General features: G+C 42.0%; 1 protein-coding gene across 2 annotated transcripts in view; it reads right to left on the reverse strand.

Moving 5' to 3' along the window:
• The window catches only part of LOC137546374 (uncharacterized), a 485,946-nt gene that overhangs the window by 47,649 nt on the left and 415,900 nt on the right, over window positions 1–22,397 (reverse strand). The window contains exons 27-28 of one of the 2 annotated variants that reach the window (XM_068268753.1): window positions 14,902–14,959; window positions 11,794–11,817 (exon numbers count right to left, since the gene is read on the reverse strand). In XM_068268753.1, coding sequence (XP_068124854.1) covers window positions 11,809–11,817; window positions 14,902–14,959 — 67 coding nt within the window. In that variant the 3' untranslated portion in view covers window positions 11,794–11,808. Of the gene's footprint in view, window positions 1–11,793; window positions 11,818–14,901; window positions 14,960–22,397 lie in introns of those variants that run through there. The other variant, XM_068268752.1, reaches the window with a different exon arrangement.

Consider the following 22,397-nt stretch of genomic DNA (forward strand, 5'->3'; position numbering starts at 1 on the left):
TTAAATAATATATGAAATGTGTGCTTCCTCACAAGTCCAACTGAAAGTCGAAGACTTATCCAATGGGCTTGATTCACTAAGACAAATAACACGCCTTATCAGAGTTAACACACCTTTTCAAAGTTAACACACCTTTTCAGAGTAGCATAGCGAGCACTACGAACCCGATGGGGCTCAGGACAGGATGAATGGAGCTCTCGTTATTGCCAATTAGCAGGCATAAGTTTGTAGCGTTCTCTATGCTACTTTGATAAGGCATGATAACTTTGATAAGGCATGTTATCTCTGATAACGCATGCTATTTGTCTTAGTTAATCAAGCCCAATGAGTGTTCTGTGCAGTTCTCTGACAATTGTCAACATTACCCCAAACCATGTTTGTACAGTCAATCTTTCACTGGATGAAACTCAAGGCAAACACATAAAAAGATAAAACACAGGTTCATAGTGCAGGCTGATTTTTATATCCAGGGGATCAGCATCATCTTTTGTAGGCCTCCGTATGAATTATAGGATCACCAGACCCACAACCTTGTGTGCCCACCCAGCAGGAAACACACTCACCTTTATTGGTTGCTGCCCCAGCTAACAGACAGCTGTACTAGCTTAGTTATATATCCCAGTGGCATCACCTCCAATCCGTTGTCTCCCCCCAAAACACTGTGGCATGAATTCCACCAATACAGTGGAGAGAAAAGTTGCAATGCTTTCATAGCGCAAACTGTTTCAATGTACACAGAGATCCACCACCTTTTGCATATAGCTCTGTGTTTGCTACTGGATGACCAGATCTGTGCACCCACCACCTGCAGGAAATGTGCTCATCTTATGTGGTAGCTACCCCAACCAACAGACAGCACCACTAGAAATAATGACCTCCACTGCCAGGTGTCCCCCTCTCCTTTGTCCACCAGGACGCTGTACTGCCACTCCACAGTCACAGGCAACTCCAGACCTCTTACAATATCATAAAGCAGTAATCTAAAACCTAAGACTATGCTCCATAGTGTAAAATCCAGCGCTTTAATATAATATAATAGTAGTACTACTTACAAACATCCATAAAAACAAGCGTGTAATCGAGGACATGCCCTCCGCTGTTTCACTGCTGATCACTTCCTGCCCTTTAAACAATATATCAGTTTGCACAAAGCTGTTTATTTCCAATTGCAAACTCTGTGTAACTTGCCATCTCTTTAAAGAGAATCTGTATTGTTAAAATCGTTCAAAAGTAAACATACCAGTGCGTTAGGGGACATCTCCTATTACCCTCTGTCACAATTTCGCCGCTCCTCGCCGCATTAAAAGTGGTTAAAAACAGTTTTAAAAAGTTTGTTTGTAAACAAACAAAATGGCCACCAAAACAGGAAGTAGGTTGATGTGCAGTATGTCCACACATACAAAATACATCCATACATAAGCAGGCTGTATACAGCATTCCTTTTGAATCTCAAGAGATCATTTGTGTGTTTCTTTCCCCCATGCACTGAAGTTTCAGGCTGCTCTTTTCTTCCTGCAAATAGCTTTGCCCTTGTTTGTAATTCCTCAGTATGTGAAAGCCCAGCCAGCTCAGAGGATGATTTATCCAGCTGATTAGAGCAGCTTCTCTCTTCTCTCTTATCTAAATAACACACAGGCAGTGTGCATAGAGGGGCTAGAAAGGGTGAGTTCATAGCAGAACCACAACACTGAAGAACTTGGCAGCCTTCCAGACACAGGCCGACAAGTCTGACAGGGGAAAGATACATTGATTTATTACAGAGACTGTTATAGTAGAAAGTGCTGCAGTTAGCCAGAACACATTAGAATAGCTTTTGGAACATGTAGGATGATAAAAAACAGGATGCAATTTTTGTTACGGAGTCTCTTTAAAGCGGACCTGAACTCAGAACTTCCTCTCTGCTCTAAAAGATATGCAACAGCATAATAACCTTTAAAGAAAAATATTTCTTTGTTATAGCTGATACAAATCCTGCAATACATCTGCACTGCTTCTACTTCCTACCTTCACGGAAGCAGACATATTGTTAATGTTAACATCCTGTGCTTTCAAATAAGCTGTGACAGTCAGGTGACACAGGGAGAGATCAAATTACAACTTGTGATTAAAAAAATGACAGGGAATTAGACAGGCTAAACTCTCTAAATACACTCGGGGTGCATTTATGTATGTTTTTCTCCTGTCCTGTGCAAGGGTTCAGGTCCAGTTTAAAACAACGAAAACTATATTACGCAACCTACAAAGTAAAAATAATGGCAAGGAAAGCCAACTGAAAAGGTTCTTAGCATTGGTTAAAAATGACAATATGATTGTTAGGTTCTGACATTTCAATTTTGGAACTCCTACAAATCTCAGCTTCCTGCTTCGTAATGAAATTATATAAAATACATACAGCTGAATAACTTAGTTGTGGTAATTACCAATCTGAAATGATTAAACAAGATTTCCATCACCCTTGTCAGTGTGCCTTTTAAAGTGTCGCATTCTCACCATAATTTGGAAATAAACAAGGCAATTAATTTTGTGAGCAGCTTCACAGCATATGATATGTAATACACTATGTAAACTACCAGCCTCTTCTGATATATGTGTATATATCAACATGTACATCTGATTCTTGTGTTACAAAAACTCATCACAGAGATAAGCAACCAAAAACATGCTGCTTCATAAACAATTTATATCTATCTGACATGACACAGTATCATCCTATTACATTTGAACATAAGTTTCATTATATGAAAAGGGTAATGAGACCACAGACGCACTACTTCATCATTTTTAAACAGTTGAACTAGTAAACTTATTTTCTTGTTTTGCAATGGAAAGATACTGCAATCATAGGAAATACTTCCATAACAGAACGGCATTTTACGAAGTATACATTTAGTTACTTCTTGACCAGGACAGCTTTTGAATTCTAGCACACTATTCAAGAAAAACATTTTTATTTCTTATGATATCCATCTGAAAATGTTTGATACTGACAAACAGGGTTTCCTATCATTATTATTGTTATTCTTGTGTATTTATAAGGTGTTGATATCTTATGCTGAACTTTTACAGTGTCTGTAGTCATGTCTCACACTGGAACTGTCCCTCAGAGATGCTTGCAAAGTCATGTCTCACACTGGAACTGTCCCTCAGAGATGTTTGCAATTTAATCCCTACTACAGCCACAGTCTGGTATCCTCATCATAGTCTAAAGCTGGATAGGTACTGTCAAGAACTGTTGCCGGTAGGGATAGAGGCAAAATGTACGAACCTGGCTACAGCTGAGCCCAGTGGCGTAGCTAAGGAGCTATGGGTCCCAAGTTTTCCATTGGGACCTCCCCCCCCCCAAACACTCCAGACATAGCAACTAATATGGCGCACCAAAACCTGCCAAGAACAACCAGTGTCAGAGGTGCCAGAAGGGGATAGGGAACAGTGTGTTAATAATCACTACTATACAAAGCATCTATAGAAGTGATTATTACCAGCACAGGACCAATAGAGAGCTAATGCTAGTGTTGAGGGAGGGCCCTTCAGGGCCCCTCTGTCCCAAGGACACCGGTGTGGTCGCAAGTACGCCACTGGCTTAGCGCTGGATACTGTTGCTCTGTGGCAGGAGGAGGGATGACAGCGAGGCACACTATGAAGTGGCTCCTTTCAGGAGAGCAAGGCACTTGGCTGTTGCTGTTTAAAAATCTGGGAAGCATGATTTTTCCATTAACCCTCCAGGACAGGTATACATCGAGATTTGGCCCCTCCCAGGAAACAGGAAACATCCACAAGCCTCTCTAGGTATCCGGCAGTATGGATGTTTCCTGTTCCAGGGACAGGTCTCTCTATACCTTGCGCTGCATGTCCTGGAGAGCCTGGGGGGCTAGGGACTGTTGGTGCTGCGGTGGCAGGTACGGATCAATAGGCATTGTAATCTACTGGCGGCCGCTTACCTTCTCTATAGCCTTTGTGGATGGTCTGAGGAGAGAGATGGCTGTGTTGGCTTCTTTTTGGCAGGCGCCGCCAGCTGGAATGGCGAATGCACGCTGCAGTGAAAGCAGAGGCTGAGTCGGCGCAGCGTGCCAGGACCCAATATGGCGGTCGGCGGCCTTCCGGTTCCGGGTTGTCGTCACTTCCGCTCGCTGGATAGAAGAACGCACAGCATTCCCCGCGTCTCTGCACTCGTGCAGGATGCAAGATGGAGACACAGCCAGCGTCTGGGGCGAGCGTAGGCCTGCAGGCAGCTCAGGAGGATCTCAAAGCGCCAGAGCCGAAGTCGGATACTAAGGTATCTGTTTTTGATGCACATGAAAAACAGTTGTTTATGTGGGGGCTCTCTGTGGTGGCACTATACTGGCTGTGTTAGGAGAATAATTGTTGGTGAATAGCTTCTAGTGTGAAGTTGTATCACAATATGGTGGATTAATGTCGGCTGACTATATTACAGGTTGCAATAGTGTTATTTTATTTTATTGTATTTCAGAGCACGGCAGCCTCATCCTCTGCTCCATCTGCTGAAGCATCAGATACTGCTAGGCCTAAAAAGCGCTGTCCCTCTTGTTATGTGAAGCTGCCAGTGCCTTGGAATAAGTTATTGTGTCAGCAATGTGCAACCCGAGTTTTAAATGAAGAATCTGCTGTGGCTTTTAAAGATTTTCTTAAGATGGTTCATAAGGAAATGACTGATTCTATGAAGGTTTTAAGAGAATCTGTCAGCTCAATCTGTTGTTAATCCGCCGCCGATTGTTATTGCACAAGTGCCAACTGTTTCTGGGACTGTACCTTCTGCTACTTCGGTTCCACAGCCAGTTATACCTCAGCCTGTAGTCATTTCTCAAACACCTACAGCTACAGCTAATTTTCCTGTAGGTCAAACAGCCATACCTTCAGACGGACTTAGTGATAAACCTATGGAGGTATCACCACCTTCTGCAACAGGACACAGGAAGGCAACTGCTAAATCAGATGGTCCTGTTTTGTCAGATTCTGAGCCTGATGAATATTCGGATGATTTGTCTGAATGTGATTCTGACGAGGAATTGTCTGAGAAAGATCAGGACAGACCTTCTAAGTTTAGGTTTTCTGCAAACGAAACAGAGGAGTTGTTGAAAGCGATTTATGCCTCTTTAGGATTGAAAGATGATTCTCCTTCTTCAGTATCTACGCATGATGTATTATATGCAGGCATGGAAGGAGAGAAACCTATGGTTTTTCCAGTGCATTCATCAACTAAACAGTTGATAAATAGCCAGTGGAAGAACCCTGATAGAAAGGTCTTTTTGTCTAAAGGTTTTAAGAGAAGATTCCCTTTTGCAGAAGAAGACTGTAAACAGTGGGATAAATGCCCAAAGTTAGACGCAGCTTTTTCGCAAGGGCAGAAGGAGAATGAGTTATCTTTTGAGGATCTGGGGTTTTTAAAAGACCAGTCAGACAAGAAAGCGGAGTTTGCCTTACAGAAGACATGGTCGGATATCTGTGCAAACTTCCGCCCTGCCGCTGCTACTACTTGTGTGGGCCGCACATTGGATTTATGGATGCATCAGGTTATGCGTCATATTAAGATGGGGTCAAGTAAAGAGACTATTTTAAATTCCTTTACTGTAATGTTTAACCTCCTTGCCGGTTATCCCGAGCTCAGCTCGGGGTAACCTGCGCAGGAGGATTTCTCAGGCCCCGCTGGGCCTATTTGCATAATTTTTTGTGTTACATGCAGCTAGCACTTTGCTAGCTGCTTGTAACATTCGATCGCCGCCGCTCGTCGCCGATCCGCCGCTATCTGCCGCGCCGCGTCGCCCCCCCCGCCCCAGACCCCTGCGCAGCCTGGCCAATCAATGCCAGGCAGCGCTGAGGGGTGGATCGGGATTCCCTCTGACGTCATCCCGCCCCGTCGGCATGGCGACCGGGGAAGCCCAGCAGGAAATCCCGTTCTGAACGTGATTTCCTGCTTACTCCGATCGCCGGAAGCGATCGGAGTGGCTGCAGAGCTGCCGCTGCTCAGCGGCTATCATGTAGCGAGCCCTGTGCTCGCTACATGATGTAAAAAAAAAATTTAAAAAAAGTGCTGCGCTGCCTCCTTGCCGGGGGAATTAGACCGGCAAGGAGGTTAAGGCCATAAATTTTATTATTGACGCAGCAACGGAATCTATCCGTTTGACAGCTAGAGCGGCTGCTTTGTCTAACGTAGCCAGAAGGAATATCTGGATTAAAACATGGGAGGGTAATAACGTTTCAAAAAGCAAGTTATGTACTATACTTTTTTCAGGGGATTTACTGTTCGGGCCAGAGCTAGATGAAATCTTAGAGAGAACTTCAGATAAAAAGAAAGGCTTTCCTAAGAAAAGGCAATTCAGACAGGGGAAGAGTTTTTTTCGTAAAAACAGACAAGAGAATAAAGTTAAACCCCAAAACAGACGCAAACCCTGGTCATTCACTCGGGGGCAGAACAAGCCAAACGCCTTGTTTGGCGGTTCAGACTCCACTACAAAAAAACAGTGACAACAAAGAAGCGGTGGGAGGAAGGTTGGGCTCCTTCTTCCCTCAGTGGCAGAAATTTGCGACCAGCCCATTTATTCTCAACCTGATCGAGCTGGGGTATCATATTGTATTCCAGCAGAGGCCTCCAAAAAGATTCATTGTGACAAAAGAGTTATAATCAGACGAAGAGCAAAGAGCCATAGCTTACATTCTACAAGATATGTTAACAAGGAAGGTGGTCACTTTGGTGCCAATTCTGGAGCAGGGAAAGGGATTTTATTCAAAGATCTTTTTGGTGAGAAAACCGTCGGGAAAATTTCGTTTCATTCTAAACCTCAAACCTTTAAATCCGTTCATAAAACATCAGAAGTTCAGGATGGAATCAATTTATTCACTGAGAAACCTGTTGACAGCCAATTGCTTCATGCTGAGCATCGATCTTAAGGACGCCTATTGGCATGTCCCGATCGAACAGAAATCTCAGAGATTTCTAAGATTTGCAGTGAAAGAAGGAACCTTAGTGACTCATTACCAGTTTCGTTGCCTTCCCTTTGGCATAAAGTCCGCTCCAAGGATTTTCACCAAAGTGATTGCCGAACTAGTCTCAGACCTGCACAAAAAAGGAATTCTGATTGTTCTTTACTTGGACGATCTATTGATCGTGGCAGAATCAAGACAGACATTATTACTCCACAGGGAAATAGTTGAGAGAACTCCAGCAAGCAGGATGGATTAAAAGGCTAGAGAAGTCTCAGTTAGAGCCCACTCAAAATATTCTTTTTATGGGATTTATGATAAACTCAATAGAACAAAGGATGTTCTTACCGGAGCAAAAGATTGCGAAGGTAGTACAGCAGGTGAGAGAGTTCAAGGAAGTGGAGGTCATTTCAATACGAGATGCTATGAGACTCCTGGGACTCCTGAACTCAGTAGCACCGGCAGTGCAATGGGCAATGAAGCATTCTCGGATTCTGCAGTCCTGGGTTTTGAAAAACTGGGGCAAGACGATCGAAACCTTAGATCAATTAGTGCAGATTCCGATGGCTGTAAAGGAAAGTCTAGAATGGTGGACTGTTCCTCAATCATTATCTCAAGGCAGACTGTGGCACTTTCTGACACAGATAATCCTGACCACGGATGCAAGTCTGTCGGGATGGGGGGGCGCACGTTCAAGACTTCAAGGTACAGGGACTTTGGCAACATCATATGAAAACTCAGTCCTTAAATTACAGAGAATTAATGGCGGTAAAGTTAGCTCTGATAGCAACTCAGCATTTGATAGCATCCAAGCATGTGCAGATAAGGACAGACAACTCCACAGTAGTGGCTTACATAAATCGCCAGGGAGGAACGAGGTCACACAGGCTATTGACACTTGCACTAGAAATACTGGACTTGGCAGAACAGACTCTTTTGTCATATACAGCAGTTCATTTGAAAGGGTCTATGAATGTACTAGCAGATCTACTCAGTCGCAAACAGCTATCGAACTCGGAGTGGCAGTTGAACCCCGAAGTATATCAGTGGATAACATCCCTATGGGGAACGCCTGTCATAGATCTATTCACCAACAAGGAGAATACAAAATGTCGTCAATTTTTTTCCCTGAACGCCAAGGACAATCCTACGGCAGTAGATGCTCTGTCCCAGACATGGGATTTCAGTCTAGCATTTGCTTTCCCTCCACTGAATCTGTTACCATTGGTATTGAGAAAGATTGCAGTATCTAGAACAAGGGTCAGGGGCGCCTGACAGGACAGGCAGTACAAACAACTGCCTGGGGCGCATTGGTTGCCAAGGGCGACGCCGCTGGACCCTGTAGTGCACCACTGCTGGCCGCTGTGGTGCGCCTATCATTCACATGCACCTTCATTTCAATCTCTGACTGCAGCAGCTGCATCGCTGTTTTAGAATCACACGCCCCCCACTGAGGCCTGCCCGCCGGGCCAATAGGAGCAAAGCACATGTGCTCTGCTCCTCCTATATGGCCACGCCTTCCCCAACACAGAGCCAGTGTGGAGTGGAGCTGTCATCGTTTTCTGCCTGTAACTCCGCCCCCCTCCTCGCTGGCCAGAAGCAGCAGCATCGCATGGGGGAACATGGAGGAACGTCTGTCTCCAGGCACCGCAATTGGGGGGTTGCTGGACGGCCGATCAGTCTGGGGGGGCTTTCTGAGCAGCCCCTACAAGCAGAGCAGCCAGCGTCATGTGCACAGGCAGTGCAGGGCACTCAGCAGCTTCCTGCTGAGCCTGATGAATGTGCCACCCCGCCCCCTTCCTTTCTCTGCTAGTGCTACATGGCGGCAGATTTATTCAGTGAGAGACTGTGAGACACGCAGATTCACCCGGCCAGCAGAGACTCGATCAATCTGCAGGGCAGCTCAGCAGGGTGAGTGTAGAGACTACTGCCTCGCAGCAGGAGAAGCACCAGAGCTATTGTCAAATAGTAAACACTGACACCTTTCTTGCCTGTGTTATAAGATTTTCACTAAATAGAGTCTCAATTTGTATAATGGGTTACAAACATAACACATGCCTGTGATCTACCCTTAGTTGTTTCCTAGCTGTTCAACAGAGCAGGCATTTCAAAAAGGTATTGTTAAACCCTTATCACCAAGCATTATATGAATGGCAGATGTGTTCTCAAGGTGATGTGTTGGGTTTACAGGCTGGGTACACACTAGGCCGAAACCCTAGCGTTGCAGAAACGCTGATGAAAGTCTGGGCGCATGTAATAAACATATACTCATTTGTGTGTTTGTGCTTTATGCACACATTTTCTGTTAAATGCAGAAACTGTCTGGTCCCCTACTAACCTCTTTCGAGGATATCTTAAAATGTGCAGGAGGTACGTGGATGACAACCTTGTAGTCTGAGTTTGCGGGCGAAGCGGAATTTGTACAATTCATGGAGTGGATAAATTCCAAACAAGTGAATATGGAGTTCATGGTTCACTTTGGGGACAGTTAAGTGGAATACCTAGACCTTAAGGTGAGGATAGAGAACAATTTGGCAGTAACCAAAGGGTACAGAAAAGAGATAGCAACTAACAGTTTGCTGCATTCCTCTAGCTACCATCCCAGACATGTCAAGGATGCTATCCCGTATGGGCAGTTCTTTAGGTTAAAAAGAAACAATACCACTACTGCTGATTTTGAGACACAGGCATAGGAATTATGTGATCACCTGTATAAGAGAGGCTATGAGACCAAATCCATTTTACAAGCCCTTGAGAGAGCCTGTCAATTCCCACAAGAAAAATTACTGGTAAGAAACTCTAAAAAAAAAACTCTAGGGAACGTAGATTTTATTTTGTGTGTGAGTATTCACCTCTAGCTGATAGGATCCACCAGGCTATTTGAGGGCAATGGCATTTACTGTTCTTGGAAAGCCATTTGAAGGATGTGGCCACCATGCCTCCTAGGGTTAGCTTTCAAAGCGGAAAAACTATTAGAATGATGTTGGTTAAAAGCAACATTTCAAAAAAGGGTGATACACATATGGGCAACTGGCTAAGTTAGAAAAAATGGGAAGGGAATTACAGCTACAGACATTCTAGTGCTTGTTGTTCCATGGTAGAGGGCAACTGTGTAAAAATAGGTGGTATTACCTTAAACAGTTCATCAGTTGTCGAACTAGGTTTGTAGTCTATTGTGTGTGGTGTCCATGTGGACGATGTTGTATCGGTAAAACTGTCCAGCCCTTAAAGGAAAGGTTTTTACAGTTTAAGAGATTGATCAAAAGTGGTGTAAGTGCCACATGTATGATCGAGCATGTAAGAGAAGTTCATAATTTATAAATAAACAAGGGCAATCTAATTCCCGTTGTCTTCCCTTTGCGAGTTTGAAAGTGGTGGATAGGTATAGTAGAGGTGGTTTAAGAGATGACAAATTACTGATAAGAGAGGCCACCATTATTGCTTGTACTAAAGCTGTAGGGAATCTGGGTTTTAGGCCTTGTTCACATTGTGTTTCATTCGCGTGTCCGTCCACGTTTGGCGTTTTTTGAGGCAATTTTTATTTCCGATTCCCGATGATTACCTGCACACTGTTTTTTTTTTTTTTTTTTTTGTGAACCGCTTTTCTAAGCAATTTTGCCGAGTAATTGCATTTTTACACTTCCTGATGTCAGTCAGGAAGTGATCTCTTTGATCCACAAACGCAATCACTGCACAAAGCAGTTTTGTGAGAGTTTGCGTTTTTCCTATACCTACCATTGAGGCAAAATCGCCTCAAAAATGGCCCATGCACCACTTTTCTGAGCGGATCAGAAACGAACAGCTCAGATGTGAACTGTGTCATAGAGAATAATGGTGTGCGCTTTCAGGGCGATTTTGAAAAATCGCTAGCGCTTAAAAAAAGCCAAACAACGCCTTTAGTTTGAACAAGCCCTGAACAAGAGAAATGAGGCAAATGCCTTTTTTTATTTTTTTAAATGTCCTGTAACTTTTTCTAGGCTTTTGTATGTTTTTTACTATTCTGTCACTTCCCCTCCCTGAATGGGCGGGTAGTCATGTTCACCTGTATATTGGTCAGGTGGAAGGGTAAGGTTTCAGGCCTTATGTGTCCTGAGGATGCATGCCTAGCATGTGAAACGGCTGTAGGTCGGGGGCTCTTGTTGTACTTGTCTTGTTCAATAAATGGAGATTGCTTGGAGAATGCCGGAGTCTGTATCTTTTGTTCCTGATTATTTTTTAATTTGTATGTGCTTTTTATGCGAGGAACTTGGTAAGCAGTGTATTTCCCATTTATTTTCATGGGACAAACATTTTTCAATGGTTCATAGAAAGTTTGATAAGGTGAGGCAAATACAACTATTTACAAGGATGAAGATAATTGTGGATGTTTTGAATTCTGCATTATCTGCTTGCTCTGACACCTGGCAGGTATAGGTTCTCTCAGGGAGTGAAATCCAAATGACTTATGGCCTTCACCACGGCATTCCACAAGGGGCAATGAAATATAATAACCGAATATATTATCGGCAAATTATGCTTTTTTTTTCTAAATCAAAATATTAAAATAGTATACACATATTTTATACACCACAATATACCTTAAATTATTGTCTGTAAATTATCAAAACTGTTGTATGACAATTTTATGAGTGCAAAAATGAACAACTGTATCATAGCAAACTTGAGCTTTGACTTACAGCAAACCTGAGGTGAAATAAAATGTATAAGTAACTGTTGCCCTGATTCCGAGAAAACTGCAGTGTGGGGAAAAAATGAACAATGATAAGTTCTTAGTAGGACTGGTACTATATGTTGACATTTATCTCATCACGCATATTTCACTTCAGGTATCCTTTAAGACTTACAACAGTTTGACTCCAGCTCAGCTTGACATCATTTGATCTGTTGGCCAAATTTAAGTAAACCAAGAGTTAACTGGCATCAGAAATCTGTGCACACTAGCTGTACTGCATCACTGTATTCTTTTTCTCTCATAATTCACAGGCACTTATTTTTATTTCAACACTGTTGCATGTCTTTGAAAATGCTTTTGGTTTTTATAAAGATCAAAATGCAAAGTTGCAATAAAACAACAATACAAATGCAGAAAAGCTGTAGCAAAATGTATAAGTAAATGTTTGAAAGTATGAAATTGCAGTAAAGATGCAAAATGGGGAAATACAGTATATTCTGGCGTATATTCATATATATTACAGTATATTCATGCACTGATGAGGATCAAACAATCCGAAACAGTCTGTATGCATGTTGGATTATTTTGGCTCTGTACATATTAACAAGCTGACACATCATTGCATTCCAGCGGTTCTGGAGGTGTGTTTAGCTTCTAAGGGTACAATGGTTAATTTGCATATATTCAGCAGTGGTGCCTGGGAGACATCTCGAGCTCACTCCAACCTTAATTATCGCAAATTCTTTCTGTTTTAGGAAAGCAAACTTTTGTTTTTCTTATATTCTGGCGTATAAGACTACTTTTTTTCAGTGCAAGTGTTTTAAAAAAACGTTCCAGAACCGCTCTTGGTGTGCACCAGCCCTAAGAGAACATTTTATAGGCAAATGGAAATTAAAAGATTTTTTTTTTACTCAAGTACAGTACAGTAGTATTTAATGTGGAATTCAAGTCATATAACATGGTCATCCAGCAAATAAAGATGATAGTTACATTAGAGTAAGTTGTAGAATACAAATGTAAGGCTTCATTGGTATAGCAATGGCATTCATTATTAGGAATGGGAAATAATGGGAAATAATAATAATGCAGAGTTGATGCAGACTAATGCAGACATTTCATGCAAATTTTTGCAGCTTAAAAATTGGACTCAAGCTGAAGTGGGATTTTTCTGGCTCCATAAGTGTGCATAGAAAATTAGCTACATTCTGCATCAGCTCAGAACTATTTGCATAGCTCCTATTCATTATCATCAGCCATTATTATAACACATTGAGGTCTGACCTATCAGAAAAGAAGATATCCATTGTTTGATTGATGTTATCTTCTCTCTGGTCCCATATCAGGGATGGAGATATCAAAAAAGTGAACTAAAGTTAATATGGAGTTTTTACAACAGGATGCATTTGAACCCTTATGTTTCCTTCTGCATTTAGATTTTGTACCTTTTGCACCGCTACCTTTTGATGTCTTGGGTCACCTCAGTTTCTAGTGCTTTACAAAGTAATATGTACTAATCATTATATGTTACTTCTAGATATGCATAATTATAGAATTGACCTGACCAGGGGCGTAACTAGAAATCACTGGGCCCCCCCCGCAAAACTATGGATGGGGCCCCCTCTCCCCTTGCTTTCTGCACAGATAAACTGAGAACCAATGTTATTCAATTGGCTAGTGCACACTTGGACTTGTTTTGCACATGCAGCTACATACAGACAACAGCGAAGCACTGCATGCATTTTCTATATGAATTACATTAGCTTCTGTGAAAAATGTGCATGTTTTCACACATACAGACACACATTTTGTGCAGCAAACACGTACAGAAAACCGACAGATGAGTGTGCTCCCTGCCTCAGCTTATTTCATTCAGGCTGACCATCTCTGATGGAGCAAAACTGGATCTGCAGCCTTCTCCAGCATCACTACAGTACAGAGCACTTGGGGAGGGGTAAAGAGGTTGGGGGCTGGGAGCTGTTCACAAGACCCTGCTGCACACTGAATAATCTTTGTCTACAAAACTTTGTATGATTTGTTATCAGAGGCTGAGCAGATGCAGTCATTAGAACAATTGTGCAGAGAACAGAAAGTTTTTTTCTCTCCATGCCCTTAGTTGTCAGTCTCTCAGGACAGGGAAAAGAAACTTCTCCTACACAGGGACCCCTACGGCTTCTGGGCCCCTATGCAGCTGCATCCCTTGCAGGGTCTATTGTTACACCCCTAGACTTGACGTAAATACTTATTCATAGCATACTAATGCTGGGAATACACGGTTCATTTCTAGCGCTTGATTCTCCTCTTTATCGCTATTGCCGCTTGACTCTGCAGTCGATTCTCTTATCTTCCGCTCGTTTTTCTTATCTTTTTCCATTCACTTCCATCAGAAATCGAGCAGCGAAAGGATCGAAAGGGAGACCAGACATTATCGGAAATTATCTATCGAACCATCTAATCACCTCAAAAACGAACCCTGTATTCCCAGCATAACATCTTAAAATCAGTCAAGGGGTCACTGTACTATATCATTGTTTGAAGATGTTCAAACCATTTGGACCATAGGTTTGTAACGTTATTTGGGGTGTTTTTAAGTTCATATAACAGTTTACAATATTACAATACCTTATTGATTGCAGTAATCTATTTTGCAAGATGGCGTAACCAAGTTCCTAGCAAAAACCTTCCTTGCCATGTGTATGGTTTCAAGTATAAATTGCCTGTCATGTTTACTTGTTATGCCATCTGGTATGAAATTTAGCAAGTATAGTTTAAAGACTAATGAATGAAAGATATTTTTGAACAATTGTAAAATGTCTAAAATGTACTATATAGTTAAATAAAATCAGCTGTCATTATATTTGCTTCATAATTAGTCAGCTATGACATATTAAAGGTAAAGGAATATACGCTGTATCATGTTTTTATTGTTTTGTTTGTCATTGTTATGTCAATCCCATTCACTCATGTCACTTTCTATCCTAGAGAGAAAATTGGGAATAATAAGAAATTTGCTCCAAGTATGGGTACATCCAACCAAATCTGGAACCGGTCTTTACCATATAAATATTTTTACAGCTTCTGTTACGGTGAGAAATGCTAATTTTTGAAACTCAGCACATTTCCTGTTCTAGTGCCAGCTGGACTGGAAGTTTAAGAAAAAAACTCCCCAAAGGGGGGCACAGCAAAAATTGTAAAAATACTAACTCTACATTTGCTACTTACAGCCACGACCAGCACCAATTATTAACATAATAATAACTATAGTTATAAATTGATAAAATATATAGAAGACTTACAGCATTTGGAACCCCTTGGAACAAAGGAGCACTGTGAATCCCACTTTTGATATAGTGGCTGCAAAAAAAAAAAAATGTGTTTATTGTCCAGGTATGGGACTCAAGCAAGATCAAAGTCACGTCTATAAGTATGCCTTAGCAAAAAATTAGTCTTAACAGCATTTCACAACTTGGATGTAACTCAGAGTTCACTGAGACAGTACACAATCAAGCAAGCCTTATTACACATGTAGGGGCAAATATTTAGTGTGTAAGTACTATATTTATACGTCAAATTCAAGTTACCAGCAATAAAAATAAAGAAGCATAGACAGTGCACGTAGATTTCATCAGCATTTATGCAAAGTAAATAATGGGCGTTGTGTAAATAGCACAACTTGCATTATGTACACAAAGCACATGTTGCTGGTATAATGTGTATTATGTGAATAAGAAGTTGCATGCAATTTTACCGCTGGTTAGTGAACCTGCCCCTGCATGACTTACATTGCTTTGAGTGTGACATGAACAACCAATGGGATGCCCGGTAACAAATACCATAAATAAGAGAAACATCCTGCTGCAGATACTGATGCTAGCTATAAACATTTTTAACCACTGTGCATCTATACCTAGTTTCCCCTTTATGGACCAGAGTGGTTTTGATGTTTTAGTTACATCCCTATTTAATCAGCAATAATTTTATCCCTACTTATGACTCCTAAATTATTGTATACTGTTTTTTTCAAGACATATTAAACTTTCATTGGGTGGCATTTTTTTCCAAGAACAATTTTGTTTTCTATGCATTTTAAAAGGGGAAAAAATTGAAAAATACATTATTAAAAAATAAAGCACTACTGTAGATAAAAGCCACACATTATTGTTTGGCTATTTCTCATTTATCAAAAAACTTAAATCATGTTCCTTTCACAATTTATGGTGGGGTGGGTTTTTGCTACAGTGTGCACTTTTTACTTTGACTGAGAAAATAAAAACATTCTTAATGGTAAAAATTAGGGCAAAAATGTATCTAATTGGCTCAGAGGACATACAGTATATTCCCTTTTACCAGTCAGTGCTGAATCTATATCTATGTCCTTGTGGCTTGCCTGTAGTCACAGAGGATGTAGATATACTGTAGCTGAGGCATAAGTGGGAACATGGTCAGTTGAAGGAAAAATATACATGCTAAAATTCAAGGGAATCTTTAAAAATATTTTTTTATTATTAAAACTGCTATAAACAAGTGGCAGCGTTGAACAGTGTTTCTTTAATTAAATGTTATTAAAAATTATCTATCTGCTTAATTAACAACCAGGTATAATTTATAAAACTTAAGCCCCATACACGCGCTCAACAGCGGTCTTTTATGCAGCACAATTATCAAACAACTTTTGTTGTGAATCAAGTTGAAAAACCAAAAAACATTTTCTTACTATTGTTTACACAACTAATAAGTCTGATACGATGTCAACTGATGTCTTATCAGTCTTATCAGTTCTTTGAACAATAGCAATCAACTTTTTTTGGGTTGTTCAACTTGTTTCATAACAAAAGTTGTTTGATAATTGTGCTGCATAAAAGACCGCTGTTGAGCGTGTTAATGGGGCTTTACTGTAAGCTAAGGTTGCACTTCTTTATAAGCACAAAACCTGCACTAATTATGTGATCGGTATCAGGATCTCACACACGCTTAAAATGAAGCTTCATTTTAATAGAACAGCATTGCTTAATTATGTTGTGCTGCAGTATAATGCATTACCAAAGGTCTATTAAAACTCTACCAGTTTATTTCAAAATCAGTAAATATTTTCAATTAAAGAGTGACCACAACTATTTCTATCTATGGGCTATTTATAAATAAATAATTAAAATAAATAAATCAATGGGCTAGAAAGGTTAATATGTTTGGCTAGAGATGATTTAAAATGACATCTTCTGATGTCTGACAGGTGTTCTAAAGGTGGTCCAATCTCTAGCAAAAAATAGTTTAAGCAATCAGATAAATCTGATCGGATGTGATCGGATTGGTTGTAAATAATCTCCAATGATGGACACAATCAACTACAAATGATTATAAAAATAGTTGTCCGATCGGATTTTCATCAAACCAAAATTTGGATTTTTTTTGTTGGTTGTGATAGATAGGGAGCAAAGATTGGTGCGTTGATGATGTAGTGAATGGTGTATTCTGATATTACACTTCCGATCAGAATTATCTGAATGCTCAAATGATTTCTTGCTAGAAATTGGATCGTTAGTGGCCACCTTAAGATTCTGATTCTTATCTGTCTTTTTTTCTTCCCAACATAAAAGTTACAACAGCAGCAGACCATATACCACCAATTCAGCACTGCAATTAACTACTTGCCGACCGCGCACTCATAACGCGCGTCGGCAAAGTGGCAGCTGCAGGACCAGCGATGCAGATCTGCGTCGCCGGCTGCAGGCTAATTAATCAGGATGCTTTCTGTCAATTCACGGCGGGGGGGGGGCGGCTCCGTGAATAGCCTGCGGGCCGCCGATCTCGGCTCGCAGGCTAAATGTAAACACAAGCGGAAATAATCCGCTTTGTTTACATTTGTACAACGCTGCTAACAGTAGCAGCGTTGTACTAGATCAACGATCCCCGGCCAATCAGCGGCCGGGGATCGCTGTCACATGACAGGCAGGAGCCTGTTAGAGGCTGCACAGGACAGATCCGTTCCTGTGCAGCCTCGGATCTCCGGGGAAGGGAGGGAGGAGAGGGAGAGGGGTAATCCTGCGGTGGAGGGGGCTTTGAGGTGCCCCCCCCCCCCGCCAGCCACACGCAGGCAGGAGCGATCAGACCCCCCCAGCACATCATCAAAAAGGGGGGCGATCTGGTTGCTCTGCCTGGTGTTTGATCTGTGCTGGGGGCTGTAGAGCCCACCCAGCACAGATCAGCAAATACAGCGCTGGTCCTTAAGGGGGGGGGGTAAAGGCTGGACCATCAAGTGGTTAAAAAAATGCGGCAACTGCCAGCATTGTCCATTTGGTAAATCAATAGATGAACCAATATGTAAATATTTACATATCAGACAACTTTCACATACCCTTCACTTTACAATTATGCTGATGATCAGTCTAATTTTCAAAATGGCTTTGTTCAAACATATATTTTATAGTATTATCTCTCCTAAACACTAATTCTGGATGCACATGACAAATGACATTCCTCAACATCCATACAGCAGTATCTGCCAGTAATGATTCAAGAAATGTCTGGTGACAATATGATGGTCACCAAAACAAACTAGCTGACGAATCTAATATCTTGATTCTGATTCATATCTCCGCATCCACTAGACATCAAAAACAATCTGATTTGGCTTTTATATACCATTTTAAGAACCTTTAAACTTATAACTCCTAGCCTTAAGCCCTGCACACCCCAATAATGACCTCCTCTGCTGAGAATCCAACATGTGGCTCGACTGCTCAGACAGCGCTCTGTCCTGGTGGATCACTCCCACCAAGCAACAGCCAAGAGCTCTCCCCACTTACCCTGCCCACCTTGTGACATCACACCCATGCCGGTCCACCATCCCGGATAGAACAGAACACATTGCTTACTTGCGAGCCAGTGACGCGACTGTACAGCCTTGGCCATGCAATGTTGCTGGAGGGATCGGGTCCTTAACCCTTCGAGCAATACTGATTGAGCATGTGTATGGGCCTTATAACAGATGCCATAAGGCCTGTTCATGTGCTCAATCACTGTCACCTGATGGAGATTGGGACTTGATCCCTCAGGTGACATTGCAGCGCAAAGGCCCCTGTAGACGCATCGCTTGCGACTGAGTGATATGTTCTGTTTTAAGGAGAGCGGAAGTGTGGAGCTATGTGGGGCTTATGTCATGCGGGGTGGGGTAACTGGGATCAAGAGGGGTCCATGTTGCCATACACATGCTGAATTCCTGGCAGTAGCCGTCGTTATCAGACGACCTTGGTTGGGTTTCCTCTGGCATGTGTACAGAGCGTTAGAGCTCTTGACTTTCTTTCAAAATCCACATATTTTGTGTTTATATTTAAATATTGTTCAATAGGAATACCCCTAAATGTATGCCAGGGGTGGAAACTGTCATAACATTTTGGTTGTAGTTACTTTCTGAACCAATTTTGTGTGCGTGTATATACAGTATATCTTCATCTAAACATATCCTGATTCCAGGAATGACAATGATGATGAGCATCTGCTTGTTAAAAAAGTCTTAGGGTGACGTGATTAGAATTCAATCTGTCCACAAATTCTTTCAGTTCTGACATTAGTCACATCCACAATATAAAGATAGAATATTTAGCTCATGGAAGGGCTTAAAGAAACCAAAAAGCCCTCTATCAAAAAGCAAAGCTAAATGTAATTTTGCCTTCTTAAAACAGAAGGTTTTTTTCATTAATTCAGCTTTAAAGAGAGTCTGAAGCTGGAATAAATCTCGCTTCAGAACTCATAGATAGCAGGGGCATGTGTGCCCCTGCTAAAACGCCGCCGTCCCGCGGCTTAACGGGGGTCCCTTCACCCCCAAATCCCCTCCGTGCAGCCGGGGAGCGCTTCCGCATTGGGGCAGGGCTAGCAGCCGCAGCCCTGCCTCATGCGCGTCTATTAGACGCGTACCTCCGCCTCACCCCCGCCCCTCTCAGTCTTCCTTCACTGAGAGGGGCGGGGAAGAGGCGGTGATGCACGCCTGATAGACACGACTAGAGGCAGGGCTGCAGCCGTTAGCCCTGCCTCCAGGAAGAAAAAATTCACGACCAAGTTTACGACCAAGTTTTGCGGGGGTGGGTTTGGGGGTGAAGGGACCCCCGTTTAGCCGCGGGATGGCGGCGTTTTAGCAGGGGCACACATGCCCCTGCTAACTATGAGCTCTGAAGCGAGATTTATTCTCGCTTCAGAGTCTCTTTAAGTGAGCAACTGTGATTTCCTATGATGCATAAATCCTGGATATGCAAATCATCTCTTTCTGCCCCTAATAGCAATGTTGGATTGATGTGGCTTTGTAACGTTTATAAGCTATGGGTTCACCATACACCAGCAGTTCTGGCTGTGTGTCTGGCTTTCAGGGGCAAAAAGAGATGATTTGCATATTCAGGAGTGATGCATCATTGGAAAACACAGTTGCTCACTTAAAGCTGAATTATCTTCTGTTTTGAGAAGGCAAAATAACATATAATATAAATATGTAATCTACAAAGATGTGCCAGGATCATATCTGGCACAGATACTCTGAAAGGTCGTCATTCTTAAAGCAGGATTGTCACCATAAAAATCAATACCCTAGGAGCACTGGCCCTTTATTTGCCATTGCCATTGGCTGGCAAAACAGTTGCATGCTGGGGGGTCTTTTTATCTATAATATATTCCACCTCCTTCTAATGACATAAGACAGTGCACTTCCTAGTATAGACCTCAGTGGGAGTGTCTGAAGACTCTGGGAGGAGGGCGGGTAATGAATACACAATTAGCAAAAGGAGAAAAAAGACTGAAGGAGGAAATTATGTCAGGATTAGCTTCATTCAAAGGTAACCAAGATGGAAACTGTCTAGAATAGGATTCTCTGCTTATTCTTTATAAAATTCACAGGACAGTGCCATACATATGTTATGGAAGTAGAACTAGTATTTATCTACTTACATATGTGTTTTTTAATTTCTAGGTTAGCATGATTGTCACTTGTTCTTTAAAGATATTCCACTTCTTCCCCCAGGTACAGGTTTGCAAATAACAGAATACAACGTGTCCCAATTGCTGCACCCTACACCTAGAGGTAGGTACCATCAAAGCAAAAATACTGTTCTTAAAGAGAGTCTGAAGCCTAAAAAATGACCTCTTTTTAATAGCCACTCCTCTTCAGCATTAATGCCCTAACTGAATCGCTGCATTCCCGTGGCAGAATGAGGCCTTAATCACTCCGAAATCCCCAGGGCAAAATTTGGGGCTCAGTGGATCTCCAAGTCTTCTTTCACTGAGAGGGGCGGGAAGAAGCAGAGATCCGCGGAGATTGATGCGTCTGGAGCGCAAAGCTCTGCCTCCTCCGGGCAGCAAAATCCACAACCTGGACAAGTTTGCCTCAGATAGCAAAAAGTCTAGAACAGGCCCTGAATATGGGGTACAGTTTTAGAGCAACATACTACAAGAACGACATTGAAGTTTTAGACCAGGTACAAAGGCGGGCCACTAAATTAATCAGACTAGGTCTAACTTACCAAGAGAGGTTACACAAACGGGGCTTATTTACAATGGAAAATACATAGTTTAGGATATTAGTTAATTAATATGTATAAAAACATTCAGGGACAAGAAAACTTTGGAAAATAGGCTTTATATCTGTAATGCTGGGGGTCATACTTTCTGACCACCCAGAACAACTAGGCTAAGAGCTGGATATTGGAAGAGGTTACACGGGCTGCTCAGAGCAACTGCAGCTCTGGGCTTCCGATATCGCTACAAATAAAACAAAATGGCAGCGCAGTGCGATGTTGCACTGCCTTAGTTCGCACTGTGCTGCCTTAGCGATAGCAAGATTTCAGACAGATACAAGACAGGACTATAGATTGGAGCGTAACTAGTAGAAACCGCAGCTTACAGTCACGTCCACAGAAGCAGAGCAAGCAGGTTAACAGTCACCAGCAAGCATCCACCCAGGCAAGAGTACAGGATAGAATGTAAGTAATAGCAACTGCAGCCTATAGTTACGTTCCCAGAAACTAGAGTAGCAGGAATACTACAGTCACCAATGTGGTGATGGCAGAATCCAAGCTATCTGGATAATGGACTTCACTGATCCACCGCGGATGCAGCGAACATCCATCAAGCATGGAATTAGGCAATACACAATAATAAGTAAAATAACAAACGCCTGAACTAACGGATAAATATATATATGCAAAATCTGCATATATATTTATCAGGAACTAGCTAAAGCACAAGTAATAAGGTCTCATAGAACTACAATAACAGAACTATTCAGAGTAACAAGATACCCAGTAGATCAGTGTAGTGACCACTATGACGGGCTGGGTAAGAAATGGGAGGCAGACTTTTATGCTGGCATCAGCCAATGGATGCAGGTATGCAAATCTACACACAGCTGAATGGTAATCACTCAATCCTTAGCTGGCTTGATTACCATTTGCTAGCTGGCTGTGAATGCAAAGGACCCCCATAAGAAATACATGCAGTATTATGTATCAACATGCATGCAGGAAATCCAGGGCTATTTGGCCGCAGCTCAGCTGCAACAAGCAATTGGTGGAATGATGACAGCATCCTGAGCTGCCCAGAACTGCAGAGCGATTGCAAATGACAATGAGACCCATTGCAAATGCACAACCAAATGCAAGCAGATAAGCCAGAACTGTTCGTTTGCAGTTCCACTGCAAAGGACAGAATACATTACAGGAGGGATCCTGACAATATCACTATGTCTCTGCATATTCAAGGACAATAGACCATGAACTGTGCAGGGAGGATAGGAGTTTGTAACAGCTATTTAGAA

Source organism: Hyperolius riggenbachi, chromosome 2 (genome assembly GCF_040937935.1).
Source record: "Hyperolius riggenbachi isolate aHypRig1 chromosome 2, aHypRig1.pri, whole genome shotgun sequence".
NCBI lineage: Eukaryota > Metazoa > Chordata > Amphibia > Anura > Hyperoliidae > Hyperolius > Hyperolius riggenbachi.